The 27,741-nt window shown below is 42.0% G+C and overlaps 2 protein-coding genes across 2 annotated transcripts; one reads left to right on the forward strand and one right to left on the reverse strand.

Moving 5' to 3' along the window:
• The first annotated feature begins 903 nt into the window (after positions 1–903).
• Positions 904–3,578, forward strand: LOC117994164 (uncharacterized). Its single transcript, XM_034982054.2, has 2 exons — positions 904–1,344; positions 2,857–3,578. Exons 1-2 carry the CDS (start codon positions 904–906, stop codon positions 3,493–3,495), a joined length of 1,080 nt encoding a protein of 359 aa, XP_034837945.1. The 3' UTR covers positions 3,496–3,578.
• Positions 1,342–4,003, reverse strand: LOC117994155 (uncharacterized). Its single transcript, XM_034982045.2, has 2 exons — positions 3,572–4,003; positions 1,342–2,829 (listed from the first exon to the last, which is right to left on the reverse strand). The coding sequence occupies exons 1-2, from the start codon at positions 4,001–4,003 to the stop codon at positions 2,017–2,019; spliced, it is 1,245 nt and encodes a 414-aa protein (XP_034837936.1). The 3' UTR covers positions 1,342–2,016.
• Between the last annotated feature and the right edge of the window lie 23,738 nt (positions 4,004–27,741).

The following is a 27,741-nucleotide window of genomic DNA, read 5'->3' on the forward strand; positions in this document are numbered from 1 at the left end:
TTAAGCGGGGTGCCGAGTACGTAGTGTTACGTAGATGACCATTTGTATGGTGGGAACCAATAACGACCTGAAAATATATCTGGCACTCAATGTGTTAAATTGTAAGAAAGTGCTACGTTGTATTACGTATTTGGCCCCTGCATTACTATACCCCTACGCAATATTGCGTAGCTGGCATTCAATGTGTTAATAAGAAAATAAATTAACTGAAGCATAACTTCTCTGAGAAATTACAAGACCACCTAATTAACTTCGAAAAATGAAACGGTGGAAGTAAAATTGATGACATTAACAAAAGCGAATATTTATCAAAGAAATTTTGAGTACTAATTCAATAATAATTATTACTTTTCTAAATCCATGATATTTATTTATAACCTTAAAAAAGGAATATGTCATATCACAACCTATTTAAGACATTGGAAACTATTTATGAAGAGCTAATGTTTGAACTTGTTAAAAGTAGATTACTGCATTCATATGTAATTAATTATTTTTTAATTTCAATAAATTAAAATAAAAGAAAATTGTAACAACGGAGAAACATCGGAAAATAATAAGTAGGGTCGGTTGTTGAACAGTGAACCAACCAGATACACTGAACCACCGCTATAATGGGAAAACTGCGATGTTGCCAATTTGACCGATCGCGTTAAAACTTGCCTCCCTGGCACCCTTCCCCTCTCGTGGTGAGCTGGTGGCGTATGGTGGCCATATACGCAACGAGAAATCGTTACGATCGGACTGTACAGTTCGAACGGTAACAATAAATCGCTACATGTATGTTATAAAACTGTACAGTTTCGACCGATTTTTTAAGACTGTGCAGTCGAACGGAACAATACAAAAATTTCAATTGATTAATCGGAATCGGAAGAACTGTGCCGACTGATCGTAACGTGTATGCGCTCGTTCAGTTTTCGTGTTCAGTTTTGTCGTCAGTCGCAGTTCGGGTGGACGTGCGCACGCGTCATGGCGTCTCAAACTAATCGCGAATGGCTAGAAGAGTTTATTGAATTATATCGCAGTGAACCTTGTCTTTGGAATACTAAAGGCAAAGAGTATCACAATCGTGAATTAAAACGTTCGGCGTACACTAAGCTGATTGAAAAATTAAAAATAATAGACCCTAGTGCTGACAAAGATGCTGTTGTAAAAAAAATAAACAACATTCGCTCTACATACAAAAAAGAGCGTAAGAAGATCGCTGATTCGAAGAAATCAGGAGCAGGAACCCAAGAAGTATATAAACCAAAACTATGGTATTACTCTATGTTGCTGTTTTTGGACGACCAAGTTGAACCCAGACATTCATGCTCAAATATGGAATCAACAGACAACGAGGTAAGTTATTTGCGTGATTATTAAACAGACTGTTCCAATAAGGTCGGCTTTTCTTATGATTTTTTTTATATTTTCTTCTATAGTTTTTAGCCCTGTGGTGCCAGCAGAGTAGAATAGCACTAAATTTAATATGGTAATGTGAATATATGATAAGCAAATCCACCATACTGAGACATGCTCTATACTTAGTTATTTATATTATTACATGAATTCTTCCTTCTTTCACGTTGTACAGTCCGATGCAAACTTTATGTCCCGCGGAAGTTAGCTGCGAGTGAAGTTTGCGCTGGTACAATCAACTAAAGAATGATTTGGCTACTTTTGACATTTTTTTTGAAAGTATGTAATGATAAAAATAGGAAGTTCTATTATCGGCGGGGGACGCACGGGGTAACGCCCCGCCTCCGCATTCCTCTCGCGCCCCGCTGATACCTAATATTGTACTCTGCGCATGGACACGCACGAAGTTCGCGAGGACATAAAGTTTGAATCGTACTGTAGCAGTCACTGCTAACTGTGCTGCTAAGCAGTGTACTATGGTAGCAGTCTCGAAAAAAATACGTACCTACATATTAATACTTAGTGAATTAACGTGTAGGTATTTAAATAAAACTAAGCAACTTTTTTTATTAAATGTTTTATTCTTAAAGCTTCTGTTTAAGCATAGAATAGTTAACGTATAAAATTATTTTGCCACGGAACGCTGCCTTCACTTGCAAAGTATTCCATGTACTCTTCTCTGACTTTTTTTGCTGCAATTGAGGTATTACCAAGATTTCTTCTTTGTAAATTAACTATGGCTGAATCCAGTGTATCATATCCTTGGGTTATTGACCCTTCATCAACATTTTCTACGTCGAAGCATTCTCGTTGACAGTAAGAACTTTCTGACGTCTTCATTAAAAAATTATGTAAAGCACAACTGGCCATCACGACAGACTCTATTCTCTTCGGATCAATACTAATTTTTGTGTGAAAAATTCTAAATCGAGATGCTAAGATCCCAAACGCATTTTCGACAATGCGCCTTGCTCGTGATACACGGTAATTTAGAATTCTGGTTTTATTTGTGGTTAAGTCTGCTTGCCTAAATGGTTTAATTAAATCTGTTCTAAGTGGAAATGCATCATCAGCCACAAACACATAAGGCAACTTTCTAGTGCTATTTGCGACAACTGTGTCGGTTGGAATACACAACAGATTATTATCAAGTTTTTGAAAAAACATAGTGTTTTTGAGTACTCCACCATCTGAAATTCTTCCATTGGTTCCAAAATCACATAAAATAAATCGATAATTTCCATCAACGATTGCGAATAATACCATGCTATGATGGTTTTTATAGTTGAAATACTCTGAGCCACATCCAGCTGGAAGAAAAATTGCTATGTGTTTACCATCCATTGCGCCTAAACAATGCGGAAAATTCCATCTCTTTTCAAACACTTTGGCCACATCCTTCCATTCTTCTTCCGAGCGTGGGAACTGTAAAAAAATTAATTGTTCTTTCAGGAAATTGAAAGTGAAGCACAGTCATCTCTGGCCGCCCAGTCAACTTCACAGTCATCTCCAGCCGCCCAGTCAACTTCAGAGTCATCTCCAGCCGCCCAGTCAACCTCACAGTCACCTACAGCCACACAGTCAACTCCAGAGACTCGTTCGATTGCAAACACATCATTTAATAGGAGTTGTTCAAAAAGGAATGCAAATGAAATCCTAACTACTGAAGTTTTACAGTCTGTTCAAAACCATTTCAAAAGGCCAGCAATTAGTAATGATCGATTTGATATTTTTGGAGCAAACGTTGCAGCTAAGCTGAGAGACCTCACAAAACATCAACGTATATTGGCCGAAAAAATAATTAACGAAACATTATTTCTGGCAGAGATGGAAAATTTGACTATTTCACACCAAGTGACTGATTCAACCAGTGTGCGTTTCACTAATTATAGTTACAATGTTCCCAGCCCCGTTTCACATACTCCCAGCCCTGATTTAAACATTCCTAGCCCTTATCAGAATTCAAATTTTGAAATCCAAACTCATTTAGGTTCCCAGTCAATTCTGCAAACTTCTCAACAAGTTCAATCCCAACAAATACAAAATTCAGCGGCTGCTTATTTAACTACTTTTGATATTAATACAAATTAATAAACCGTCATTATTATGATAAGTACAAATTAATAAACATTATATTCTAAGTAATTAGTAGTTTTTTATTTCTTACCTTAAAATATTCTTTGCGGAGAACCTTATATATTGCTTCACAGGTTTCCGGTATTATGCGACCCAAGGCTTGAGATGAAATAATACTAGAGAATTTCAAATCTTCATAATTTCTTCCTGTTGATAAAAACCTCAAAGTAGCTACAAGCCTGTCATGGGGTGGAATAGCATTTCTCATAATAGTGTCTTGCTTCTCGATAATTGGTGCTACCATATTCAGTAGATGTAAGTACGTATCATGATCCATTCTTAAAAAATTATGCCAGTCTTTTGGAAACATCTTTAATTCCGCCAACAAATTGACATGAGAATGAACTCTTCTTTTCATTAGCCATTCTTTGCACCAGATGCTACGATTTTTCCGCTTCACTTTTTTTTCCTTCAGGGCGAATATTAATCCAACAACTGCTAAAACGTCGTCCGTCGAAGCCATCGCTGACACGTGTGCGTCGGCACCGTTTATTGTACCGTCTGATCGTAACGATTTCTCGTAGCGTATATAGCTTGTATGCCATGTACGATAAACTGTACCGCTCGAACTGTACAGTCTGATTGCAACGATTTCTCGTAGCGTATATGGTCACCATTAGTAATGTAAACCGCTCAGATTAATCAATTCTAAGGCTACCCGCACACACACAATAATATTGACAATAATGTGAATATTGACAATAGTATTTCGTGTGTGCGAGCTATATTGAACACAAAGTTGAAATGGCGCGTCAGAAGTCATTTTTTACGCGTTATATTATATGGATGTGTGTGTCAATCAAAATTGCCAAATTGTTTTAACGGGCCGAGTGACGTCATTACTGAATTGAATATCGCAGATATTATAAGAAAACCGTAGTACATATAGTAAAACACTTTTATTTAAACTCAGTAGGTATATATTATGTTGCTTATCTATAGTTGTGATTTTAACAGAAATTAAGTACCTCAGTATTTTAGTTACAAAATCGTAAGACTGTCATATTTTAACTACCTATTTATTTGATTATAAATTAAAATATAAAATTGTATTATTGAATTCTTTCATATTTGTTTGTGTACAACTGTACATGTACTTATGTATTTTATGGAGAAAATAAATCTTTCCATTCGTAAATACATTTAAGTTTTATTTAACAACCACGGCTGTCTCTACCCGGGGGTTCAAGGGGTGCGGTGCACCCGGGTGCCGCCCGCCTTGTCTTAGGGGGCGCCAGGCGACCGCTTTTGCTCTCTTGCATATAAGATTGCGCGTATTTTACAATAATCTATCACATGCATGGTTGTTATAACGATAACCCGAATGCCCGACAATCGAAGGGTAAGTATATATAGGAAACTTCTGTGTCATATGGAGCTTAAATGTGCTGGATCAGGGAATTGTTTGCCTCAAGAGCATATAAGCGTTTTGACATGTTCTTGAGCACTAAAATGTATCAATTCAACTACTCCGGCAACACGAAAAGATGATGAGATGAGAGCGAAACGGCGGAAGAAAATATGTCAGATGAAAACGGATGAACTACATCTCGATTCTTAAATGACTCCACATTATCTGAATTTACACAACAGATAGTTGGTTACATTTCAGATTGTGTTGTGAGATGCCTTCATAGACAAATCAAATGCATTACATGCATTGAATCTTTGTTATCGAATGAAAAGCATGAATACCATAAACTAGTTAGTGCACGGGATGAGGCGGACTGATTTACGCTTCAAGGGATCTTCACCTGTACATTCGAAAACAGATTTTTATTTATTTTTATGCATCATATTTTTTGAATTATCGTGCAAAATGTCGAAAAAATACGACTATAGTACGGAACCCTCGTTGCGCGAGCCTGACTCGCACTTGGCCGGTTTTTTAAATGTTGAACGCAACAACGGTCGAAAGACTATTTGGTGTGTGGAAGCGAAGATTTCCTATAGTCGGGGCAAAAATAAAATGCAAAATTGAAAACATCCAGCCAATTATTGTTGCAAATGCTGTGTTACATAATATTTGTAGGTCATTTATATTTTAATGGAAGGCAGTCTACAGATTTTATAAAAGGCCAAGAGGTACCTTCATTGCCAACAGAAACAAAACAATTTATGTTTTGAACACGATTAGGTACATCTATGTGAATTCATACTAATATTTTTATAGATGTCGTCTAAGTTCATACGAAAGCTTCAAGCCTTGTTCGACGATGTTTCGGTTCGGTTTCGGATGATTGGTTGAAGACCCTTATGTTGACGATGGGACATTTGGTTCTGATCAAGATTATGAACCATCTGGCGTCGAATCGACGAGTTCTGAGGAGACAACTTGGGCTTCACAAAGCAGGCCGGTAGACAGGAATACTTCGGTTATACATTCTGATAACTCTTTGTCATCAGTACCCAGTGATGCAGACGATAATGAAGATAACAAATCAAGTTCTCAATCCGAGGGACATCTTGAAAATATTGATAATAATATCCAGTTTTCTGATGAGCCTGTAAATCAGATACAACCATCTGTTTCTTTCGGTGTTAACTGCTGAGGCTAGAGAGTATGCAGAATATCCAGATGTATCCCAAAGAACCTCTGGTGAGCCAAATTATTATACTTTTTTTTACTCTCTTGTATCGTTAAGCTTTTGAACCTACCTGCTGTAATTTTTGTTGCTTATCATAAAAACATTACAAACTGTTTAAAAAGACTTAATAAATAGGTAACTTTTTTATTGTTTCTTGCTTTTTTATATTATTTGAAAACTTTATAATTTTAACTGATAGAGAAGACGAAATAAATAGTTACAAAAAATAAAAAAGTAATCACCAAACTGGATTTGAACTCACGGCATCTCTTTGAAACTCAACTCACTCGGCCACCAGAACTAACAACAAATATTGTGAAATTTGTTGGTTTGTTAAAAGAAAGTCCTATGTTTTTGCCAAAAAAAATGCCATTTGTTTCCTGTAGGCCACGCGGGCGAAGCCGCGAGCAGAAGCTAGTTACTTATAATATTATTAACTTTCGGGCGCTCAGAATAGGACATTCTGTAGGGCCGGTAAGTTACGGGTACGTTGTCTTTGAACTGAATCTTCATTTCTGCTAAGGATGTCAAACCTAACTCATTTAACGAAAACGCGAAACAATTGCGATGCTTGTTTAAAACCCTACTTATACTCTCTTTGGTTTCGGGGTTGAAAGCATCATCGGTGTTGATCTGTCCAAAACCGATAGCTGCTTGAGTTTCCTTAGTACTTATCATGTTGATATTGAACGGAACTAAGATAACAGTAATTATCAATATTATTGTAGATTTCTAGAAATTTTGAAATATGTTGTCAATATCAGGGTATTGTCAATAATATTGTGTGTGCGGGCCCTATTGCAATATTTTAGTTGAGCAGGAGCATTCAAAGAGGCCGCACGTTTATGTTTTTGAAAATGGATGATGATGATATTATAGAAAGTGTTCCTTCAAGTGACAAAGAATATTTAAAGGAATTCATTAGGCTATGGGAAACGCTTCCAGAACTTTGGATAATGTAGTAATGGCGGCTCAAAAGCGTCGATAAAAATATCAGTGAACTGTTCACCTTAAATGCGCTCCCCGCTCCGCTGTGTCGATTGTGACTTCAAGAGAAACGCACGCGCGGCTTATTTTTTTGGATTAGATTATTTTGGTGAAAACGGCAAGTTGCGCGATAAAAATCTGCACAAATTACAAGGACGTTTACAGAATGACCAAATTATGTGGAAACTAGCTGATGCCCGCGACTTCGTCTGCGTGGAATTAGGTTTTTTTAAAAACCCGTGGGAACTCTTATTTTCCGGGATAAAAAGCAGCCTATGTCACTCTGCAGGTCTTTATCTATACCCATGCAAAAAATCACGTCAATCCGTTGCACCGTTGCGACGTGATTGAAGGACAAACCAATAAACCAACAAACAAACACACTTTCGCATTTATAATAAGGGTACTGATATATCAAAAAACGGCAAGCGGCGCAAGTATGCCTCTCTTATAGAGAGTTACATTTTTGTGCCGTTTGCCGTGGAGACCCTGGGGCCATGGAGTCTTAGTGCTAAAAATTTTTTACGAGACATTTCACCGCGATTAATAGCCTCAACTGGTGACAGAAGGGCTGGCTCATTTTTTGCGCAGCGGATCAGCCTGGCTGTCCAGCGCGGAAATGCAGCCAGTATTCTTGGCACCATTCCACGCGGTCATGATTTATATAGTAATTAGATAAGGCTAGCTTTAAGTTTTATTGTATTAAAAAAAAAAAAAAAAAAAATATCAGATCTTCAAGAAGAAATTTGGCTTCATCTAGCGAATCGCTTGACAAAATAAACATATCCAATTCCGAAATTCCATAATGAATGTCAAATTGGCAACACAATTATTGAGCAGAAGTGTTTCTAAACAGAAAATGAAAGAAGAGCTGAAGAAGCATACAATGTCATGAAAAGTTCTATTAAAGGGGATGATTGCAGTACATATGGAGAACATGTTGGCAATGAACTAAGAAAGCTTTCATCTAAATCTCAGATATATGTCAAACATATGATTAATAATGTATTATTTAATGCAGCCTTGGGAGTATACGACAATCAACAGATTACACATGAGGTATCAATATCATCGCCACCAACAACAGTATCGACACCAGATATTGATCTTAATAATAATATTCAGTCTCCATATGACAATCAACATAGAATACTGGTATCTGAGCCATCACCAATAGAACTGGCTACTCAACATGAGCCAATAGATAGAAATAGGGATGATGAAAGTCAATCTGTTTTGGTGGAATACCTTGATCAATCAAGTAGTCTCCGACAATATTTAACTTTTAAGGCAAATGCAAAACCATGATTACAGGTTAAATAGTCTACTATATAAAAATAAGTCGGGTTTTCCTTCCTGACGCTCCAGAACTCCAGAACGCACGAACCGATTTCCACGGTTTTGGATTCGTTGGAAAGGTCTCGGGCTCCGTGAGGTTTATAGCAAAGAAAATTATAGAAAAGCAAATTCAAGAAAAATTTCAATAGAAAAGCGGGAAAATCTTTTTTCACATACAGCGCCATCTCTGATACAGAGCATGTACTACAAACCAATATTTTAAGTAGATGGCGCCGGTGCGTGATACATTGTTTAACAGCTACTCATTGTTCTCTGCTCAGTTAATTTCATGTGACAAACCGGTATTGTGTTCACTGTCAAATTGTGAAAAAAAAGTGAAAAAAATAAGTTATTCGTTTCCTAACATTTCAATTGGAAACCATCAAATCAATCACGTGTATTGTGCAAATTTTTATTCAATTTAAACAGCAGGCATTTGTCTTTAAGGTCGTAAGTTGAAATGTGTAAATTATGTGGATCGTATCTTTGATTTTATTTAATTTAAATTATGTGGATCGTATCTTTGATTTTATTTCATTTTAAAATAATAAAAACTAAATAACAAAGAATCTGATTACCATGTCAGAGATCAAAAGAGCAATATATGATAATAAAATAAAATAAAAATTAAAAAAACCAAAAATATCCACGAAGATTATTGGTCATGTTACCGGGGCGCGCCGGCCCAAATACTGCTCTTCCCCCCGGACGTATCCAAAAGGAGACCGCAGCACCCAAGCACACTGGGAGGTTACCTGGCTGGCGCCCCAACCTAACATAACCTAACATAACCTACCATAACCTAACAGCGCGTAAACGGGAGGGAAACACAAAACTCACTCTACACCCTGGATTCAGCCTGCACTGTTTTCCAAGCAGAACTGTACGCCTTATACAGAGCAGTGCTGCTTGCAAAGCAGAGCGGAGAGCCAGTAGTCAACATCATGAGTGACTCAAGATCGTCACTCGAACTACTGGAAAATCCGAAAACCACACATCCTTTAGCGAGAAAATTTTTGAACTAACTAAGAGAAATCGACAATGACAACAGACAGGTGCGTCTGTTCTGGATCAGAGCCCACATAGGTGCTCCAGGAAACGAGAGCGCCGATGAACTTGCAAAAACGGCATCTCGAAGAAAAACCCTAACTATGCCAAAATCCCTCTGTCCTATGTCAAGAGGAAAATACGCGAGGAGTCGGTGCGTAAATGGCAAGACAGGTACAGTACCTCTCAAACAGGGAGGGTTACGAAAATCTTCTTCCCAGATGTGGCTAACTACAGCACGGTGAGGAAGATCAAAATAACCCCCCTGCTGTGTCAAGCATTCACGGGGCATGGGGGGATAGCGGAGTACCTTCATCGGTTCAAACTGAGGGACAGCCCGGGGTGCGAGTGCGACCGAGACATTAGTGAATCGGTCGAGCACATCATTCTGGACTGTCCTCGCTTTGAGGCGAAGAGGATGGGAATCGAAATCGGAGCAGACGTACAACTCACGACAAAGACATTACACGAGATTCTTCGCGACAATGACACAAGAGACAAATTAATAGACTTTATAGAAAAAATCTTCCGGACTGCGACGAAAAGAAACAGCACCGCAAGGCAAGGCAAAAACCGGTGGGGTAGTTAGCAAAGGAAAGAGCATGCTGAGCGCCACGGTTAGTACACTAGCCGAAGCTATCCAAAGCATGTCCGGAAGAAAAGACAACATAAGAGCTGCGAAGACAACGAAGAAAGTTGAACAGGCCGTACGAACTTTTACCGAACCCACAACAGACATCCGACCAGACAAAACAGAACTAGAGCTGACAAGGGACAAGTCTCCCCACCCGTCCTTAGAGACGTTAAAAGGCCCCTAGATCATGTCATAAACGCCTTTCTCGAATTACAAGCCATCACAAAGGCAGAACAGGAGGTCAGCCGCAAGACTTGTGCAGACATCATGCAGGCTTACCTCCTGGAGAACACCGGTCTGCTAAAAGTGAGGCTGAGAGAGGCGGAGGCATCGGTCTATGACTATAATACCTGCTAAATTATCATCGGAGAGGAAGAAGGGGCCCATATGGCCGCTTACAGTGCGAAACGCGGCTTCGTCTAACTCGACGGGGAGGAAACAAGATACAGCACGCGGCCGAAGTTCCGAGCGGATCCACACGACCCGGTTTTGGTTATAGCCAGGTGCACCAGGATCATGTTGCATGGAAAGATCCTGGAAAAAGCAAAAACCATTGCCGGTCTTGAGAACGAGACTCTGGAACTCTGGGAGAACCCGAAGATCACATGGGTGAACGGAGTTCCAGGTAGCGGAAAGACGATCGTGAGGAACTTTGACGAACACAAAGACATTATCATCACCTACACGACGGAGGCAGCGACCGACTTGAGGGAGAAGCTGGAGCCCAAGATCGGAAGGCTAACCAAGAACAAGGTGCGCACTATGGCCTCAGTACTGTCAATTGGATTAAGGGAGCCTGACCGAAAGAGATGTCAACGTCTCATAGTCGATGAGGCTCCCATGAACCATTTCGGGGCCATAGTGATGGCAACTCAGCTAGCGGGAGCCAGTGAAACCCTCTTGTTCGGGGACATAAATCAGCTGCCATATATTGACCGAGAAAACCTCTTCACAAAGCTTTACTGCCGCCCCAATCTACTTGCATCGATAGACAAGGAGCTACTGTGTACGCACAGAAACCCATTGGACGTAGCATATGCCCTCAGCGAAGTGTATGAGGGCATATACTCGTCCAATACTAGGATGCGTTCCCTGGAGCTGAAGCGGTATAGAGGCGCAGATATCCCAAAAAGTATTGACAACACTTTGTACCTCACCCACACGCAGGAGGAGAAAGAAACCCTAAAAACCAAGGGTTTTGGAGTGGGATTGGGATCGCGCGTGAATACCATACATGAGGCCCAGGGAGCGACATTCGAGACAGTGGTGATAGTGCGTACACTGCAAGAGAAGATAAAGCTCCACGACAGTGTACCCCACGCGGTAGTGGCCGTGTCGCGTCACACAAAAAGCTGCACATATTACTCTGATGACAGTAGTAACGCGACAGCCCTTTTCATCTTGAAGGCAGCCAAAGCCACGTCCATCTCAATCCGCAAGTACAACATCAAGATGGCGATTCGGGGTAGAGATGAGGTAGTGATGAGGAAGCTGTTAGAAATAAGTCCGTAACTATAAGTATTAACTAAGCCAAAATGTAACTAACATAGATTATAAAAACGACGTGCAAGTTTCGATAACTAACACAAACTAATATTGTAAAGTAATAGTAAGCACATTTAAAATATTACAAAAAAAAATGTGAATGGAAATAGTAATAACACAAAATATGAAATATATATATATATATATATATATAGATATATATATATATATAATATATAATAATAATAATATCAATAATAATAATAAAAAAATAATAATAATAGAAATCATAGTTAAGTAATTAATATATATTCTATATTATTCTTAAATCATAGTTATGTAAGTACTAATATCACTGTAAGAAGCAACAGATGTTGCAGAAATTAATAAAATAAACCCAATCTAAAAAAGAGCGCGGACCAAGAGTGCGGAGTTGTAAATTCATTTAAAAAAAAAAAAAAACCCTAACAGCGCAGGGGGCGCATGCGTTCGGCCTCGATCGGGCGACAGTGTGAGGGGGGAGGATGCTGCTGCGAGCTCGCACGGGCCCTCCAGTCACGGGTAAGTGAGCTGGAGGAAGTGAACAAGTCCCTTGTGGGGTCGTTAGTGACATTAACGAAGGCTCTACACGGGAATGGTGACAATTCAAATGCGAGTGCTGGCGGTGCAGAGGACCAGCCACTGGCTCCACAGTGCGTGGAGTTAGTGAGGGAACCTGAGGGACGAAGACCTTCCTCACAGTCGCCATTACCCCGTAGCCAGCCTGCCACCGAGAGCGCCACGATGGGGACTTCTGAGCAAACCCCGGCTCAGCAGGGCCCGGAAAGACCAGTGGCTGCGGTTACGGCGCTTATGATGCGGCATTCACTGCCAACTTGGCTGTCCCCCGTGACAAGATCTACTCGCAGCGGCAGCCTTCAGTCTCCCACTTCTACTAGCTCCGAGGCAAGTAATAGGACTGTCAACTCTCCACCCATGGGTGGGGTGGCGGAGCCGCGGGCGGGCCCTTCTGGTCTCCCTCTCAGGCGTGGATTGGGGGTCGGAGTGAAGGGCGGGGCCCAGTGCGTCTTGTGCGGCGCATTATACACCAGTCGCAACATACTGCGGCATTTTCGCCGCCGCCACGACAATTACTTGGGTGGCCGCACTAGGGATCACCCAGAGTACCCTCGGAAGTTTTTCTTCCGGACGCCGCAGCAAATGTCGTTCTGTCCGGCGGCATTCCGTCCCACTCGTGAAGATCTGCAGGGGGTCCGCGGAGTGAAATACGAGTTTGTCTTGGGGATTGCGGCCCTAAATCGAGAAGGGTCTTCCATAACTCCCTCCGTGGGAACGTCTTTTGGTTAAAATAGGACATGTAAATAGACGATTTAAAGACCAAGACGTATGAATTTATATGTAAGCTTTGTATATACAATGAATGTTGTTGACCAAGTTGTTTGTATAAGGTAAAATGCAAGTACTGGTAGGTGTAGCAATAATATACAGTAAGGTTAATATACAATCTTTATAGGTTATTAGGGTGTAGTCATTACATTGTGCTTGGTCACACACACACCATCTGTGCCCTGTTTATCAAACATTACAAGTCTACAAGCTCACAAGTTACAAGTTACAAGAACTTTTTACAAACTCTTGTAAATTATGTTTATCAAATAATTTCACAAGACTTGTAGGATTTTACAAGACTTGTAGAACTTGTATTTTTAATTTATACACTTTATTTTTGCTAAATTACAAAATAATGTTTCAACCGTAATAAATGTCGATAAAATAGAAATTACGGTACCATAACTAGTCAAGTTATTGTTAAAAATAAAACTTTTTTTCAAATTATTTAATTTTGTGTTAAATAACCTATTTGTAAAACCTATTGCTTCTTATTTTATTTACCTACCTACTTTTATTTATTCTATTTCGGTACCTACACCAACAGGAAGTACCTATACTATACATTATTTTTCATGAATTAAGGTTAGAATTAAAATTTGGAAAAATAGATAGACTTTAAAAATTTTCGCTATTCGAATTACTTACATCGCAAAAAATGGCAAAATCTGATGGGAAAGTTACAATTATTCTTCAATTAAGTAATTCGTGACAAAAAATATATTTTATTTGGCGCATTTACTGATAAATTATCTAAAGACCAAAAAATAGCAGAGTGGAAAGAGATATTATTGCTATGTCAGTCGCTTGGACTTGTATCTGCCGAAAAAGATTATGCCAGCATACTCGTATGTACATGAGACACGTTTTGGTCAAATTTAAGAAGAGCAACATTGATAAGTTTAATAAAATTACACCTTTGAATTATTTTATAGTTATTTTACCTATTTACTACTAGGTACTAGATAATTTAATTATTCTTTTATACAATATCATACTTGCATACAACTTGTAAAATAAATTAAGAGTCAACAGAGGCTCTCCAACTTTTTCGTTACAAGTTACAAGCTACAAGCTACAAAGGCATTTTTGATGAACAAAACCACAAATACAAGTGTGAAAAACACTTGTATTACAAGTGATATTACTCGTAGCTTGTAGTTTACAAGTGTAGTTTTGATAAACGCATTCTTGTAAAAATGCACAAATTTACAAGAGAAACGCTTGTAATACAAGACTTGTAACGTTTGATAAACAGGGCACTGGTCGCCGCAGCGTCGCCGGGTCGCCATTCTGCGAAGGTGGTGACATGTGGTGACAAGTGGTGACAGGGTGGTGGCCGGGTGGTGACAAAACGGTGACTTCTTGTGAAACAGGCATAGCTTTGTCTTTCGGGTAGGAAATATATATAGTTTAATAGTTTATTTGTCTTTTTGTAAACAGTAGTATTGGTAGGTGTTGTAATAGTATACAGTAAGATTTTATATATAGTCTCTATATGTTATTGGGGTGTAAGTCATCACATTCTATTTGATACTATAATTTTAGTTACCTAGTCACCGCTTGACACCATCTGGTCGCCGCAGCGTCACCGCGTGTCGCATACCATTCTTTGGGGGTGGTGACATGTGGTGGCAAGTTGGTGACAGGGTGGTGACAAAACGGTGACTCCTTGTGAAAGAGGCATAGCTTTGTCTTTCGGGTAAGAATTATACATAGTTCGATAGTTTATTTGTAAATAGTAGTCCAGGTGTAGTAATAATATACAGTTAGAAATTACTTACAATCTCTAAATGTTATTAGGGTGTAGTCATTATATTGTGTTTGATATTATAATTTTAAGTTTAGTTACCTAGGAACCGCTAGACACCATCTGGTCGCCGCGTGTCGCCGTTTCACCACTTTGTGGAGGTGGTGACACGTAGTGACAAGTTGGTGACAGGGTGGTGACCAGGTGGTGACAAAACGGTGACTCCTTGGGCAAAAGGCACAGCTTTGCCTTTCGAGTAGTTAATATAAATAGTTTGATAGTTTAATGTATATTTAGTTCAGTAAGCATTTAAATGTAGTGAGTGTATTGTAGGAGAGTAGCGTGAGCTTGCTTACTTATACATTGTTTGTATAGGGCCGTAATCTAGCGATTCTTATCGATTTGTCTTATGTGTAAACTAGCTTATGCTCGCGACTTCGTCCGCGTGGACTACGCAAATTTCAAACCCCTATTTCACCCCCTTAGGAGTTGAATTTTCAAAAATCCTTTCTTAGCGGATGCCTACATCATCATAGCTATCTACATGCCCAATTTCAGCCCGATCCTTCCAGAAGTTTGAGCTGTGCGTTGATAGATCAGTCAGTCAGTCAGTCACCTTTCTATTTTATATATTTAGATAGTAGTATTTGTTCAGCAGAGGGCAGATATGCGTAGTGTGACGCGTGATTTTGGAAGAAAGAAAAACAGAAATGCTTCAAAGCAGTCGAGCCACTAATTTAATATAAGAATCACATTATAATTAGTTAATTAATTATTTAACAATGAGGAATACAAAAAACGACGTGTAAATCGAATGGCGGCCAAAGACAAGAGAGAGTCCAAACCAAAAGTCAAATGTCATTTGTATTAAGCTTGTCTATGGCAAGAATGCGTTCAAAATAAGAATGGATACATTCATTTTCCAACACTGCTCCTCATTCTTGTCAAGAAAAGCATCTATAAAATGGGCACTTACTTCCGATTTATTCTTCATAAGATATCCAAAGGTTTTCTTGATACAGTCATCGGTAAAAGTCAGCAAGTAGCAGGCTCCTCCCCAACTGCTCACTTGAATCGGGCCGCATACATCACTGTGGATCAGATCTAGTGGAAGCAGCACGTCCAGCACTTGACGTAGGAAACGATGACTTAAGCATCTTCCCAGTAAGCCAGGAGACGCCGCTGCCTGGTACGTTATCTTCACACTGAAAAACAACACCAACACACTGATTCCCACCACCAAGTATGTACATACCTTTAAAATTCAGGTGACCTAAACGCTGTGTGCCACACTCATGGACACACAAGCTGCAGCATTGGCACTCATGGTTCCCTGCCTAGACTGAAGGGACATAGAATGACCTACTATAGGGTCGGACCGATCTTGCAACTTAAATTTATATAACCCATTAGTTTTATTAGCAGTTAAAACCTGGTTGCCTGTGATTTTACAATCACTATATACGATACAACAATTCTTATGGAAAACTACAACATAACCCTTACTAGTAATCTCATTGACGGATATTAAATTATTTGAAAGATCAGGCACAAATAAAACATTACTAAGAGAAACATTACTAGAAAGAGTAGTCCTACCAACCATTTCACTATGTAATTCTTGCCCATTGGCCACTGAAATGGTACACTTCTTGTTCACTGCATCCTCGACCAATGTTGAGCACACATATGAGCAGTGGCTCCGCTGTCAATGATGAACTCGTTTAGATGGGAAGTGGAGTACGCAGCTGCATACAATGTATGTTGATCTTCTTCCTTTTTCTTCACATCATCACGTTTTTTCTTGAAACATCGACTAGCTGTGTGATTAGTCTTTTTGCAGTAAGTACAAACAAGCTTGTTAGTTCTCTTTCTATTGTTGGCTTCATAAGCTAAGTTCTCAGTATTGCAATTATTATTACGCCTATGATCCTCTTGAAGTAAGCGAGTGCGAACAACTTCACTTGAGAGTGACTTCGTCAAACTCGCAGTCTCAAGACTTGAAACAAGAACATTGAAGTCCTCAGGCAGACCCGACAATAATATCTCAGCTATATCTTCATCGTCAATGACTTTCCCAATATCGGACAACTGTGCGACTAGCTTCATGACGCCTTAATCAGACATATTATTTGAAAAGTTGCTATATTCTACACGATGTAATTGTCGCAGTAGAAGTACTCTTCTGTACAAACCTTTGTCTTCGAAGGTGTCTGACAATCTTTTCCAGGCATCTTTCGCGGTCGTAACATTGTAGGTTAGGTTGAATCGTCAAACAGATACGAGCAAGCGCGCGACCATCGCGTGCTAAGTCGGGGTCGGTGCCCTCGACACAGTTCCACAATCCGTCAAGAGTGAGTTTTCAATTGAAATTATGTTGCTAGAGCTGGAATGGTTGGACGCCATTTTATCTTCTTCCAAATTATAGCTTGGGCACTTAACCTGTTCAGCAGAGGGCAGATATGCGTAGTGTGACGCGTGATTTTGGAAGAAAGAAAAACAGAAATGCTTCAAAGCAGTCGAGCCACTAATTTAATATAAGAATCACATTATAATTAGTTAATTAATTATTTAACAATGAGGAATACAAAAAACGACGTGTAAATCGAATGGCGGCCAAAGACAAGAGAGAGTCCAAACCAAAAGTCAAATGTCATTTGTATTAAACTTGTCTATGGCAAGAATGCGTTCAAAATAAGAATGGATACATTCATTTTCCAACAGTATTGGTGGATGTAGCAATAATATACAGTAGGATTTGCAGGATTGGTAGTAGCACCGTGTAGGGGAGGTCCGTAGTTTTTCGGGCAGGAAATATATGTAGTTTGATAGTCTAATGTAATAAACGAGCACTGGGGTAGGGGAAAAAAAAAAAGGTGGAAACATGTAAAGAAGTAAATATGTGTGTGAAAATATATAGTAAAAAAAAAAAGCGTCTCGTAGTATGTAAGGTTAAGTAGTTTTCCAGCTCATAGTTGTACATAAGCTACACCAAAAAGTTTTAAACATAAGTAACCCTATGGCCCCATTTGAGTATGTAGTTGAAAATATCAAAGAATGCTGCTTAGATAGCTATAGTACAGTTGTCTTGTTGATAGGCGACAGCCTGCAAATATCCAAAAAAGAAATTTTGAGAAGTTTTGAATACTTATTAAGTATACAAAAAAAGTCAGGTTGCAAAATTATAATATGTACTTTTCCATATTCGGCTACTTTGACCCCAGCACAAAATAAGTCTGTTTATAAACTAAACAGTCTATTGCATAACTTAACATGGGGTCACAGGGACTGTTTTCATATCATAGACATAAATAAGTTTATCCAGAAATTTACATTGACAAAAGATACTATGTATCTGGCCCCTAGATATAAGAAACAAATAGCTACATTAGTAGCTTGTAATATACAAGACCCAGCTATTTTTAGCTCAAATTATTCTGAAAATTGTACATCTAGTACCGAATATAATATTGACATAATTAGTAATAGTACTAATTCCAGTCTTTTAACATTGGATACAAATTATTTAAATAATTTGGAAACAAGTTCTAATAATGTTAGTGAAAATAATATTAATAAAATAATTTTAAACTAAGTAGTGAGACAACAGATAAGCAATGTATAATTAATCTTGTACACCAAAATATACAGGGCTTATCTGGCAAAGAACATGAGATTGAATTGTTTATAAAAAAACTAGATATTGATATTTTATGCCTTACTGAGCATTGGCTCAATAGTTATCAATTAATTGTCAACCTAAAGAATTACTCATTGTCAAGTGCATTCTCAAGAAAGAAGGCTATTCGCGGCGGATCTATGATAATTACCCGCAACAACATTAATTACAAGGAACGAAAAGATATTGTTAATCTTTCGGTTGAACGCACTATTGAGCTGTCCTGTGTTGAGCTGGAGCGATATATTGTAGTCTGCGTATACCGACCTCCTTCAAGTGACTTTTCTATGTTTGAGGATGTCATGGAGGAGGCCCTGAGGCGGATATGTAAGTCGTCAAAAAAAATATTGATCTGTGGAGACTTTAATGTTGACATTTTACTTAACACCTCCTTTACAGACAGATTACTTAACTTATTTAAAAGCTTTGATTTAGGAAACACTTTTGTCGAGCCTACACGTGTAACAGCACATTCAGCTACTTGTATTGACAACATTTTTGGTGATTGTAAAATTGTCAAAAAATCCATTATCACCAATCTTACAGTTTAGAATCGTAAACATCCATTTATTTTGAAGAAGTATTAATTAAATATAACCTCAATATCAGCAACATAAAAAATAAGATTTCTTTATAACCTGGGTGAATAAATGGAAATAGTTTGCAGAATATGAAAAGGTTATTATTTGTCTACAAAATAAAATTAAAACCACAGTGACATATTGGGGGGGCCCAAAGCTCCTAAGCAAATGGGCAATGTCCTTTGTTGGTTTGTTAAAAGAAAGTCCTATGTTTTTGCCAAAAAAAAAATGCCATTTGTTTCCTGTAGGCCACGCGGGCGAAGTCGCGAGCAGAAGCTAGTTACTTATAATATTATTAACTTTCGGGCATCATCGGTGTTGATCTGTCCAAAACCGATAGCTGCTTGAGTTACCTTAGTACTTATCATGTTGATATTGAACGGAACAGATTCATTAGGTGGTGCGTCAGGAACAGGATCACTTGAAAGAATGATAGCTCTAGATAACAAAGTATCCTTTGCTATCGTAAAGGGCTTCGAGAGTTAAACTTATCATTATGAGCGAGCCGAGTCCGTTTGTGACAGCACGCCCTGTATGCCGCTGGCAGAATCATACACTCTTTTCCATCTTTCACACACGACTCTGTATCGACATACTTATACGGAACTCGTGAAATATCTGTATTGACGCGGTGAGCAGTTATTTTTGCGCTCAGTGAACGCGTAACACAGAGGCTTGTGGTCTGTATAGATGGTGAAGCTGGTAGCTTCTAGCCAGTGTCGAAAGTATTTGACATTCTCATAGATGGCGAGGAGCTCTCTGTCGTACGGTAAGTATTTCCGCTGTGACGGGCTTAGCTTGCGAGAGAAAAAGGCTAGCGGTTCCCAGTTGCCATCTTTTAGCTGTTGCAGGACTCCACCGATGGCGAGGTCAGACGCATCAGTAACTACTCCTAATTTACACGCTGTGTCAGGATGTGCCAACATAGCTGCGTTGCAAAGGCTGTCTTTGCAGTCTTCAAAGGCTTTCAACGAGTCCTCCTTTATGTCTACGGGCTGTGAGGCTTTTATGGAGCCAGTCAACAAGGTGTTCAAGGGAGCTTGGATCTGGGCAGCGTGAGGTATAAATCTCCTGTAAAAATTTACCATGCCCAAAAATCTTCTAAGCTGCCTGGCGGTTTTAGGGACTGCAAATTCCTTTATTGCCTGCACTTTGCCTTCCAGAGGTTTGGTGCCATGTTGAGAAATGTGGTAGCCTAGAAACGTTACTTCTGTTGCACCAAAGACGCACTTGTTGGTATTAATGATTATGCCATAATCCCTCATTCTAGTGAATTGTTGGCGGAGGTGTTGCTCATGCTCTTCCTCATTTTTGGAGAATACCAAGAAGTCATCTAAGTAAGGGTAACAGAAATCTAGACCACGAGTTAGCTCGTCAACGAACCTCTGGAAGGTTTGGCCTGCGTTACGCAACCCAAATGACATAAAAGGGAACTCGAAGAGTCCAAAAGGTGTTGAAATGGCTGTTTTGGGGATGTCCGGTTCGTGCACTGGTATCTGGTTGTAAGCTTTAACTAAGTCAATAGTGGAAAAAATCTTACAGCCAGATAGGTTATGTGCGAAATCATGTATGTGCCTGATAGGGTATTTATCAGGTATTGTTCTGGCGTTAAGCATCCGGTAATCTCCACAAGGACGCCAGCCTTTATCCTTTTTGGGGGCTAGGTGTAGTGGTGAAGACCAGGGGCTTTCTGATGGTCGAGCGGTTCCGCTCGCTAGCATTGCCTCGAATTCGTACTTAGCTATTTTTAGTTTGTCCGGGGCAAGGCGGCGTGGAGAGCACGACACTGGGGGGCCTGGTGTGGTGCGAATGTGGTGTGTAGTGTTATGTTTCGGTGTGCGTGGAGCGCCTGGTCGTGTGATGTCTGGAAATTCGGAAAATAAATTATTATATTTAGAGTCGCCAGTCACTACCTTCACGCTGGAAATTAGTTTATTATGCACAGCGATCTTAGCAACCGAGGACAAATTAGTTACACTATCAATTAATCGCTTGTTGCGGATGTCCACTATAAGGTTGTAATACGAGAGGAAGTTCACGCCTATAATGGGTTTGGTGACGTCGGCCACAACAAAACGCCACAGGAAATTTCTCCGTAAACCTAAATTTAACGTGAAGTCCACAAAACCGTATGTGTTGATAATGGTCCCATTCGCCGCGCACAATGTGTATTCCGTCTTCGCCCGTTGTTGTTTGAGCGCAGTTTTGGGAAACACGCATATGTCACTTCCGGTATCGACCAGGAATTGGATCCTTGAACTGCGGTCGGTGACAAACAGGCGACCAGGCGTGGAAGGGCAATCATCGGCCGCCATTACAGACTGCCCCTTGCGTTTCCCGCCATGAAATCACAAGGCATTGTACACCTCTTTGCGTTGTCGCCGAACTTATGATGGTACCAACATACCGGGAACTTCCTATAGTTCGACTGAGATCGGCGAGATGGCGTCCGACTTTTTTGACGTGATGTCTGTCGACAGCGGGAACGGGATCTATCATGGCCGGCGGTGGCGAGCGCACTTACTTGTTTGGTCAGCTCTGTTATTTGCCGGGCCATAGTGTCGATTGTCGCTTCCAACCTCGAAACTGATGCAGCTGCTACCTGACGTGAAGCTGGTGCGATGTCATGGACTCTGTCCGCCAAGTCTGCCAGTTCTTGCAATGACAAGTTTGACTGCGACGCTATTATGGTTTGCAGGTTATTGGGTAGTCTACTCGTCCAGACGTCTGTTATAAAGTCGTCGGGCATGTTTGGTCCTGCTAGTTGTTGCAAATGTCTCAAGAATTGGGAAGCATCCAGCTTCTCATCCCACCATTCGTAGCCAACATCCTTGCGCCTTCGGGCAGTTCCCAGGCAATCGTACGCAGAGCGCACGATTGCATCTGTGAAGTCCCTGGCGAGCACAGACGCCGGCTTCCTCGCATCCAGGTTCCCCATCCGCACACTGACGGTGCTGCGAAATCGAGCCCAATCCACCCCGGTCCCCCGAAACCTCGGCGGCTCCCCTCCTTCGAACTCGGCGCACCCAGCAGCTCGAGACATGCGGTCCCCACCGACGGAGAAGGTGATGAGCCGGTGGTCACTGGAGCTGACCGCATCGTGAACGGTCCAGTCCTTGACGGCAGCACTTTTTACCCAAGGGTAATATCAATGTTTGATTCGCCGTTGGGGCCAGCAAATGTGCTCGGCTGGCCCTCCCGGTTATGGAGCAGCAAATCCCTCCCGGCGATGAAGTCCTCCACGTGCTGCCGTCGACGCTCCGCAACAGCCCCGCGCCCGGTGTAGTGGCGGGGCTCGCTATGCCACATTGGAGAGTGGGCATTGCAGTCGGCTCCAATGACCACTCGCTTCCCGTGAAGGCCCTCCATGACTCTGTCCAGCTGCAGAAGGTGCGGCTCGACGTCCTCGGAGTACTGGAAGTAGGCAGACACAAGGTAGAGGTCCTCCCCACTCCCAGCACTCACGCAGACCGTCGCACAGTGCGCAGTTGACAGATGGTGAAGCGCCACTGCTTTGAGGTCTGGACGCACGATATAGACCGCCGCCTTCGGAGAGTCGCCGTACTCGATGACGACTGGCCCCTCCTGCTGCGCCTGCGAGTAGTGTTCTTGGACGAGAACACAGTCGAGGCGCAGCTCCTTGGCCAGTGCCGGCAGCTCCTTGGTGGCCAACGCCGACCCGCCGAGGATGATCTGTCCTATCCTTAGGGGCTTACTGGCCATAGTTAGTGTTTGATAAGGACCTCGTTTCAGCATACTGGCGAGCCGGGCAGGCAGCAGCGGCGGTGGTGTGAGACGCGGCGTCCTCCTTGTTGAACCTCTTGCAAGTAGCGCAGCACTCCACGGCAGCGGAGCAGTCCTCCCTGCGATGCCCCGAGGCGCCGCACCTCCCGCAGAACACCTCCGAGGCCCTGCAGTATTTTTCCGGGTGCCCATACATATGGCACTTCCTGCAGCAGGTCACCGACAGGAAGTCCACGACCTCGATGACTTGCCAGCCAATGTAAACCTTCTCCTTAGCCAGCAGGGCCTCGCGCAGCGCCGGGGAGCACTCCAGGACCACGGTGGTGGTACCTCTCCCCCTCTTCTTGAAGGCCAGCTTGCTCTGGCTGCGCAGGCGCTCCAGAGTCCACTGTGTGTCCCGGAAGTTTTGGTCGTGAAGGGCCAGGTATAGCGGCTCCAGGTCTCCTTCACCATCAATATGCCGCAAGCTGACCAACGGAGCCCGCCGTTTTGGCTCCGTGACGCGGAGAGTTGCAGGCACCGCGTTCTTAAGTTTCTCCACCGATTCCTTAGTGGTGGTCTGAACTACAACTCCGGCGTTTCCAACTTTCCGCACTCGGTCCACCTGAACCTGCATGTCGGCTGGTTTAATGGTCTTTTTCAGCTCCGCCTTAGTGTCTTCAGCCGACTTGAAGAGTGCAGCGTGTTCCGGTGCTGGATAAAAGGCCAGAACCGGGCCCTGAGCTGCCGGGATTGGTATAGGGTCGGCCTTCCTGGATACCCGTAGCGCCGACGCATAGCTGACCATGGAGGCAGAGGAGGGAGCCGGTTGAGCCATACGGGCCTGGGATGTTCTGGCTATGAGAGCCTCCTGCTCCAGCTTTGCCGCGCGAAGGTTGGCTTCGCTAAGCTCAACCTCCGTTTCACTTAACTTGAGGGTGAGGGCCGCTATAACCGCCAAAATATCGCGGCAGCCCGCCGAGATGGCGTTCGTGGCATCTTTATTAAGTCGCGACGGGGGTGCGGTGACGGCTGCCATTACGTCCTCCAGGTCACGGTGGACTCGGTCCAAAAGCTCCGTCTTCGTAGCGCCCGCCAAGGAGCCCTCCTGCTGCGCGTCGTTCGACGGAGCAGCGTTGGGCGCGACGGGACGACCACTAGGCTGTGTCGACACACCGGATCCCGCCAGTAGAGGTGGTGGCGGTCCCCGGGGAGCGGCGGCGGCTGCAGTGGGCGGGGCAGGCGGCGGCGACACGGGCCGACACATACGCACCACCTCTACTGGGCGCCGCTCCTCCGGAGACGTCAGTGGGCGCTTTAGCCCCGAGGGCGCCGCTGTAACTGCTTGCTGCTCTGGATGCGCGGTTCGCGGGGGCACCGGTGGTGTCTGGAGCAGTTCCTCCTCTTCCTCATGGTGGAACCTCGAATGAGGCGGAGCCAAGCCGCTAGGCGGCGTTCGCGCCAATGAAGATCGTGGCGCAAACGGTTGGCCACCGGAGTCGCTCTCCTTAGTCTCCGACATGGTTGTTTCCAATTTCCGAACCCACGGACGGAATTAAGTTGGTTCGGATAATCGTAATCGGTACGGTGTATAGCAATACCGAATGGAGCGCAGATTGAGTTGCCGGTACAAAACCGGCAATTAATTGTCTATGCCCGAGGTTTGGCACTTGACACTTGACAGCTGTCAAGCGTCAAAATGCAAGTGTCAGAAATGACACCTGTCAAAACTCGACAGTCGTCAAAGTTGTCGCACGCACAGAGTGTCAATGCACGAAAAGATAACCTATAAACAAACACGTGCAACCACGTGCTCAATTTATAGGTTATAAAACTAGCCTAGACTTAAACTAAGTACTAAAACTAGGGAAAACGTTCTTTAAAAAGACGTGTCATTATATTTAATAAAATTAATAAATAAAATATATGGGTCCTGTCCCGTGGGAGCTGCCAGGAGCGTCCTGGAGCTCAATCACAATGCATTGAGGAAAAGGGGGGGTCGCTGCACGTTCCACACCACTTTACACCACTACACCGATTAAAACTATAGCACTACACTATAAAAAGCACTATACTAAAAGAAAATTCCGGGAAAATCGAGAAAATTCAAAATAAAAGAATTTTCGACACGGAGCGAAGCAAGATACGTCCGCACACCGCGAGGGACAGCGGGAATCTCCCGCTCCCTGTCAGTGAGTGGACAGTTCGGCGAAGACTCAAGCAAACGAACTTGACTCCAAAAAGAGCTGCCACAGGCCCAAAATTGACGGCAAGTCACCGACAAGCACGCCTTCAATTTGCTCGCGCCCATCTTGATTGGGAAGTCGATCAATGTGGGCGAGTTCTGTTCTCAGACGAGTGCAGAATGTGTTTGCACGGTAGTGACCGAAGGGGCCGGGTCTACAGGCGGCCTGGAGAAAGATTTGCTGTGCTGTTTCGCTGAAACAGTAGCCTATGGGGGTGGTTCCTGTATGATGTGGGCCGGCATTTCATTAGACGGAAAAACGGAGCTTAATTTCGTGCCTGGTGGGGGACGAGGAGGTGGTCTAACTTCAGACCGGTACATCACCGATATTTTGCTGGAACATGTCGTTCCTTATGCAGAATATGTCGGTGATAACTTCCTCCTTAAGCACGATAACGCCCGTTGTCACACTTCACGTCCCACAGCTCAATTCCTGGGTGAAGTCGGTATCGCCACATTGGACTGACCAGCGCTCAGCCCTGACTTGAACCCTATTGAGCACTTGTGGGATGAGCTAAAAAAGAGGGTTCGATCCAGAAATCCGGCTCCTTCAAATACTGATGAGCTGAAATCAGCTTTAATAGAGGAGTGGGAAGGTATCCCGCAAGATTCGATCAAGAAGCTGATTAGGTCGATGAAGAATCGCCTTCGAGCTGTTATTAGGGCCAGGGGAGGCAACACCAAATACTGATTCTAAATATTCGAGATATTTCTTTAAATTTTTCTTTTTTTCTGAACCCCAATTCCTTCACTTTTCCTTACTCCTTCTCGTGTGAACTCTGAGAATTTCGTTCTTTCAGAGACTTAGATTCTCCGATCTCTATGTGAAGGTGAAACATACAAATATCCTGGAATGTCAGAGCCGCTTGGTATTGAGGTAAGGACAATGAAACAGGCAGTGGAGGAACGTTTTTTTGGTCGCCTAAAAAAAGTTCTTTATAGTCTTTCAAGGGTTCAAATCTTAAAATATCACCAATCAGGTCACCGGATGAAATCACTATAGTCTCAGAAGAAGTTAAAATTAAAAATGATCATTCAACCAATGAATCAAAATCAATGACTACTGAAAGTTTGCTAGATTCAAGAGACGCCGACACTGAATCTGTTATGACAGAGGATACAATGGGAGGAAACAGCAGTGTCCCGTATCTTGAGTCTGTGCAAACTCATCAGAAGACTTCTAACATGATATCAATCATATCTCAATTCACTCATGGCATCAAAATCCCGAAAATAAGTGGAAACAAACATATGACAATTAAGATAGGGAAAGATGGCGTCACTGAGGAGTTGATTGTAGGAATAATGCTCAAAAATGAAAATATTCAAATGATTGATATCATTAAAAAAGTCTTGAAAAAATGTCAAAATTATAGATTAACACTCTCACTGCCGTGGGATCCGCTGGCGGGCCCCAAGTTTTCGAGTGCAAAGGGCCGGTCTTATTTTAAAGAAAAATTAACCAGCAGGCCGTGGGGGTCGCCGGCCGTCCCCAAAAGATTTTGTCTGTCACGCCGCTTGTAATTTTCTAGAATTTCATTGTGACGCCAGCTAAAGTAATTGTTAGTTGACCGCCGGCCGCCCCCTTGGCTCGCTGTGTGCGTCGTTTTCCCGCGCTTTCACAACTTTCGGGATTAGAGTTAATTTTTTTGTGAAGAATATTGTTTTAGAGTATGTAAAACATGTCGGACGACTCGGACTATGATCCTGATTACGTGCCTTCATCGGAATCTACTTGTAGTACCGATAGTGATGGATACTCCGATAGCGAAAGCACCGATGAAGATGTCACTGCGCAGAGTTTACATCAAACTCAAAGGGACCGCCCCGTACAACAATCGGTAGACAGTAGTGGTCAATGGAGTATACCAACTGGCTCTCGTCAAAAACAATTCCCTTTAGCTTTTACATCTGGTATAAAAAATATTCCCGACACGTGTAAGACCGAACTGGATTATTATAGTTTGTTTGTGGACGACGAAATAATTAACCTGATGGTGACCATGACTAACTGTTATGCGAATAAAACTATGATACTTAAAGTTTTGAGACGATCAAGTAGACTAGTAGATTGGAAGGATTGTGATCAAAATGAAATTAAAAAATTCCTTGGTCTGCTGATATGGATGGGTATAAAAAAACTGCCTAAGATATCTGATTACTGGAGTAAGAATATATTATACAAAAATCCCGTAGCTGGTTCAGTAATGAGCCGAAATCGCTTTGAATTGCTGCTGCGGTGCTGGCACTTTGAGGATACATATTTTTATTTGTCATCTAATGCTGGCAGACTTATCCGAGTAAAACGTCTGGTTGACTTGATAACCAAAAAATTTCAGAACTATAACACACCTGGAGAATATCTAACAGTGGATGAGACAATGGTTGCCTTCCGTGGCAGGATTGTTTTCATGCAATATATCCCTGGGAAGAAGCACAAATATGGGATAAAACTGTTCAAAATATGTGATGAAAATGGTTATGTACATGATCTGATTGTATATGAAGGTAAGAAAACGACGCCTGGCCAAAATTTGTCAAAAGATGTGGTTATGAATCTGAGCGAGAAATACTTAGATGCGGGCCGAAGTATTGTAACCGATAATTTTTATACAAGCGTAGACTTAGCAAAGTCCCTTTTAAACCGGTCTACGCATTTGCTTGGCACAGTTCGAAAAAATCGAAGAGGGTTGCCGAAAGATATTATTTCCACAAAGTTGCATAAAGGTGAGATGATAGCAAAAGAAAATGATGA

The sequence above is a fragment of the Maniola hyperantus genome, chromosome 26, assembly GCF_902806685.2.
Source record: "Maniola hyperantus chromosome 26, iAphHyp1.2, whole genome shotgun sequence".
NCBI classification, from domain to species: domain Eukaryota; kingdom Metazoa; phylum Arthropoda; class Insecta; order Lepidoptera; family Nymphalidae; genus Maniola; species Maniola hyperantus.

Bases quoted from the DNA above. Each gene is read 5' to 3' on its own strand.
- LOC117994164 (XM_034982054.2), top strand. From the start codon at position 904: ATGCGCTCGTTCAGTTTTCGTGTTCAGTTTTGTCGTCAGTCGCAGTTC. The intron at 1,345-2,856 runs GTAAGTTATTTG...TTGTTCTTTCAG, and splicing joins TGGAATCAACAGACAACGAG to GAAATTGAAAGTGAAGCACA.
- LOC117994155 (XM_034982045.2), bottom strand. From the start codon at position 4,003: ATGGCTTCGACGGACGACGTTTTAGCAGTTGTTGGATTAATATTCGCC. The intron at 2,830-3,571 runs GTAAGAAATAAA...ATTTTTTTACAG, and splicing joins TCCGCAAAGAATATTTTAAG to TTCCCACGCTCGGAAGAAGA.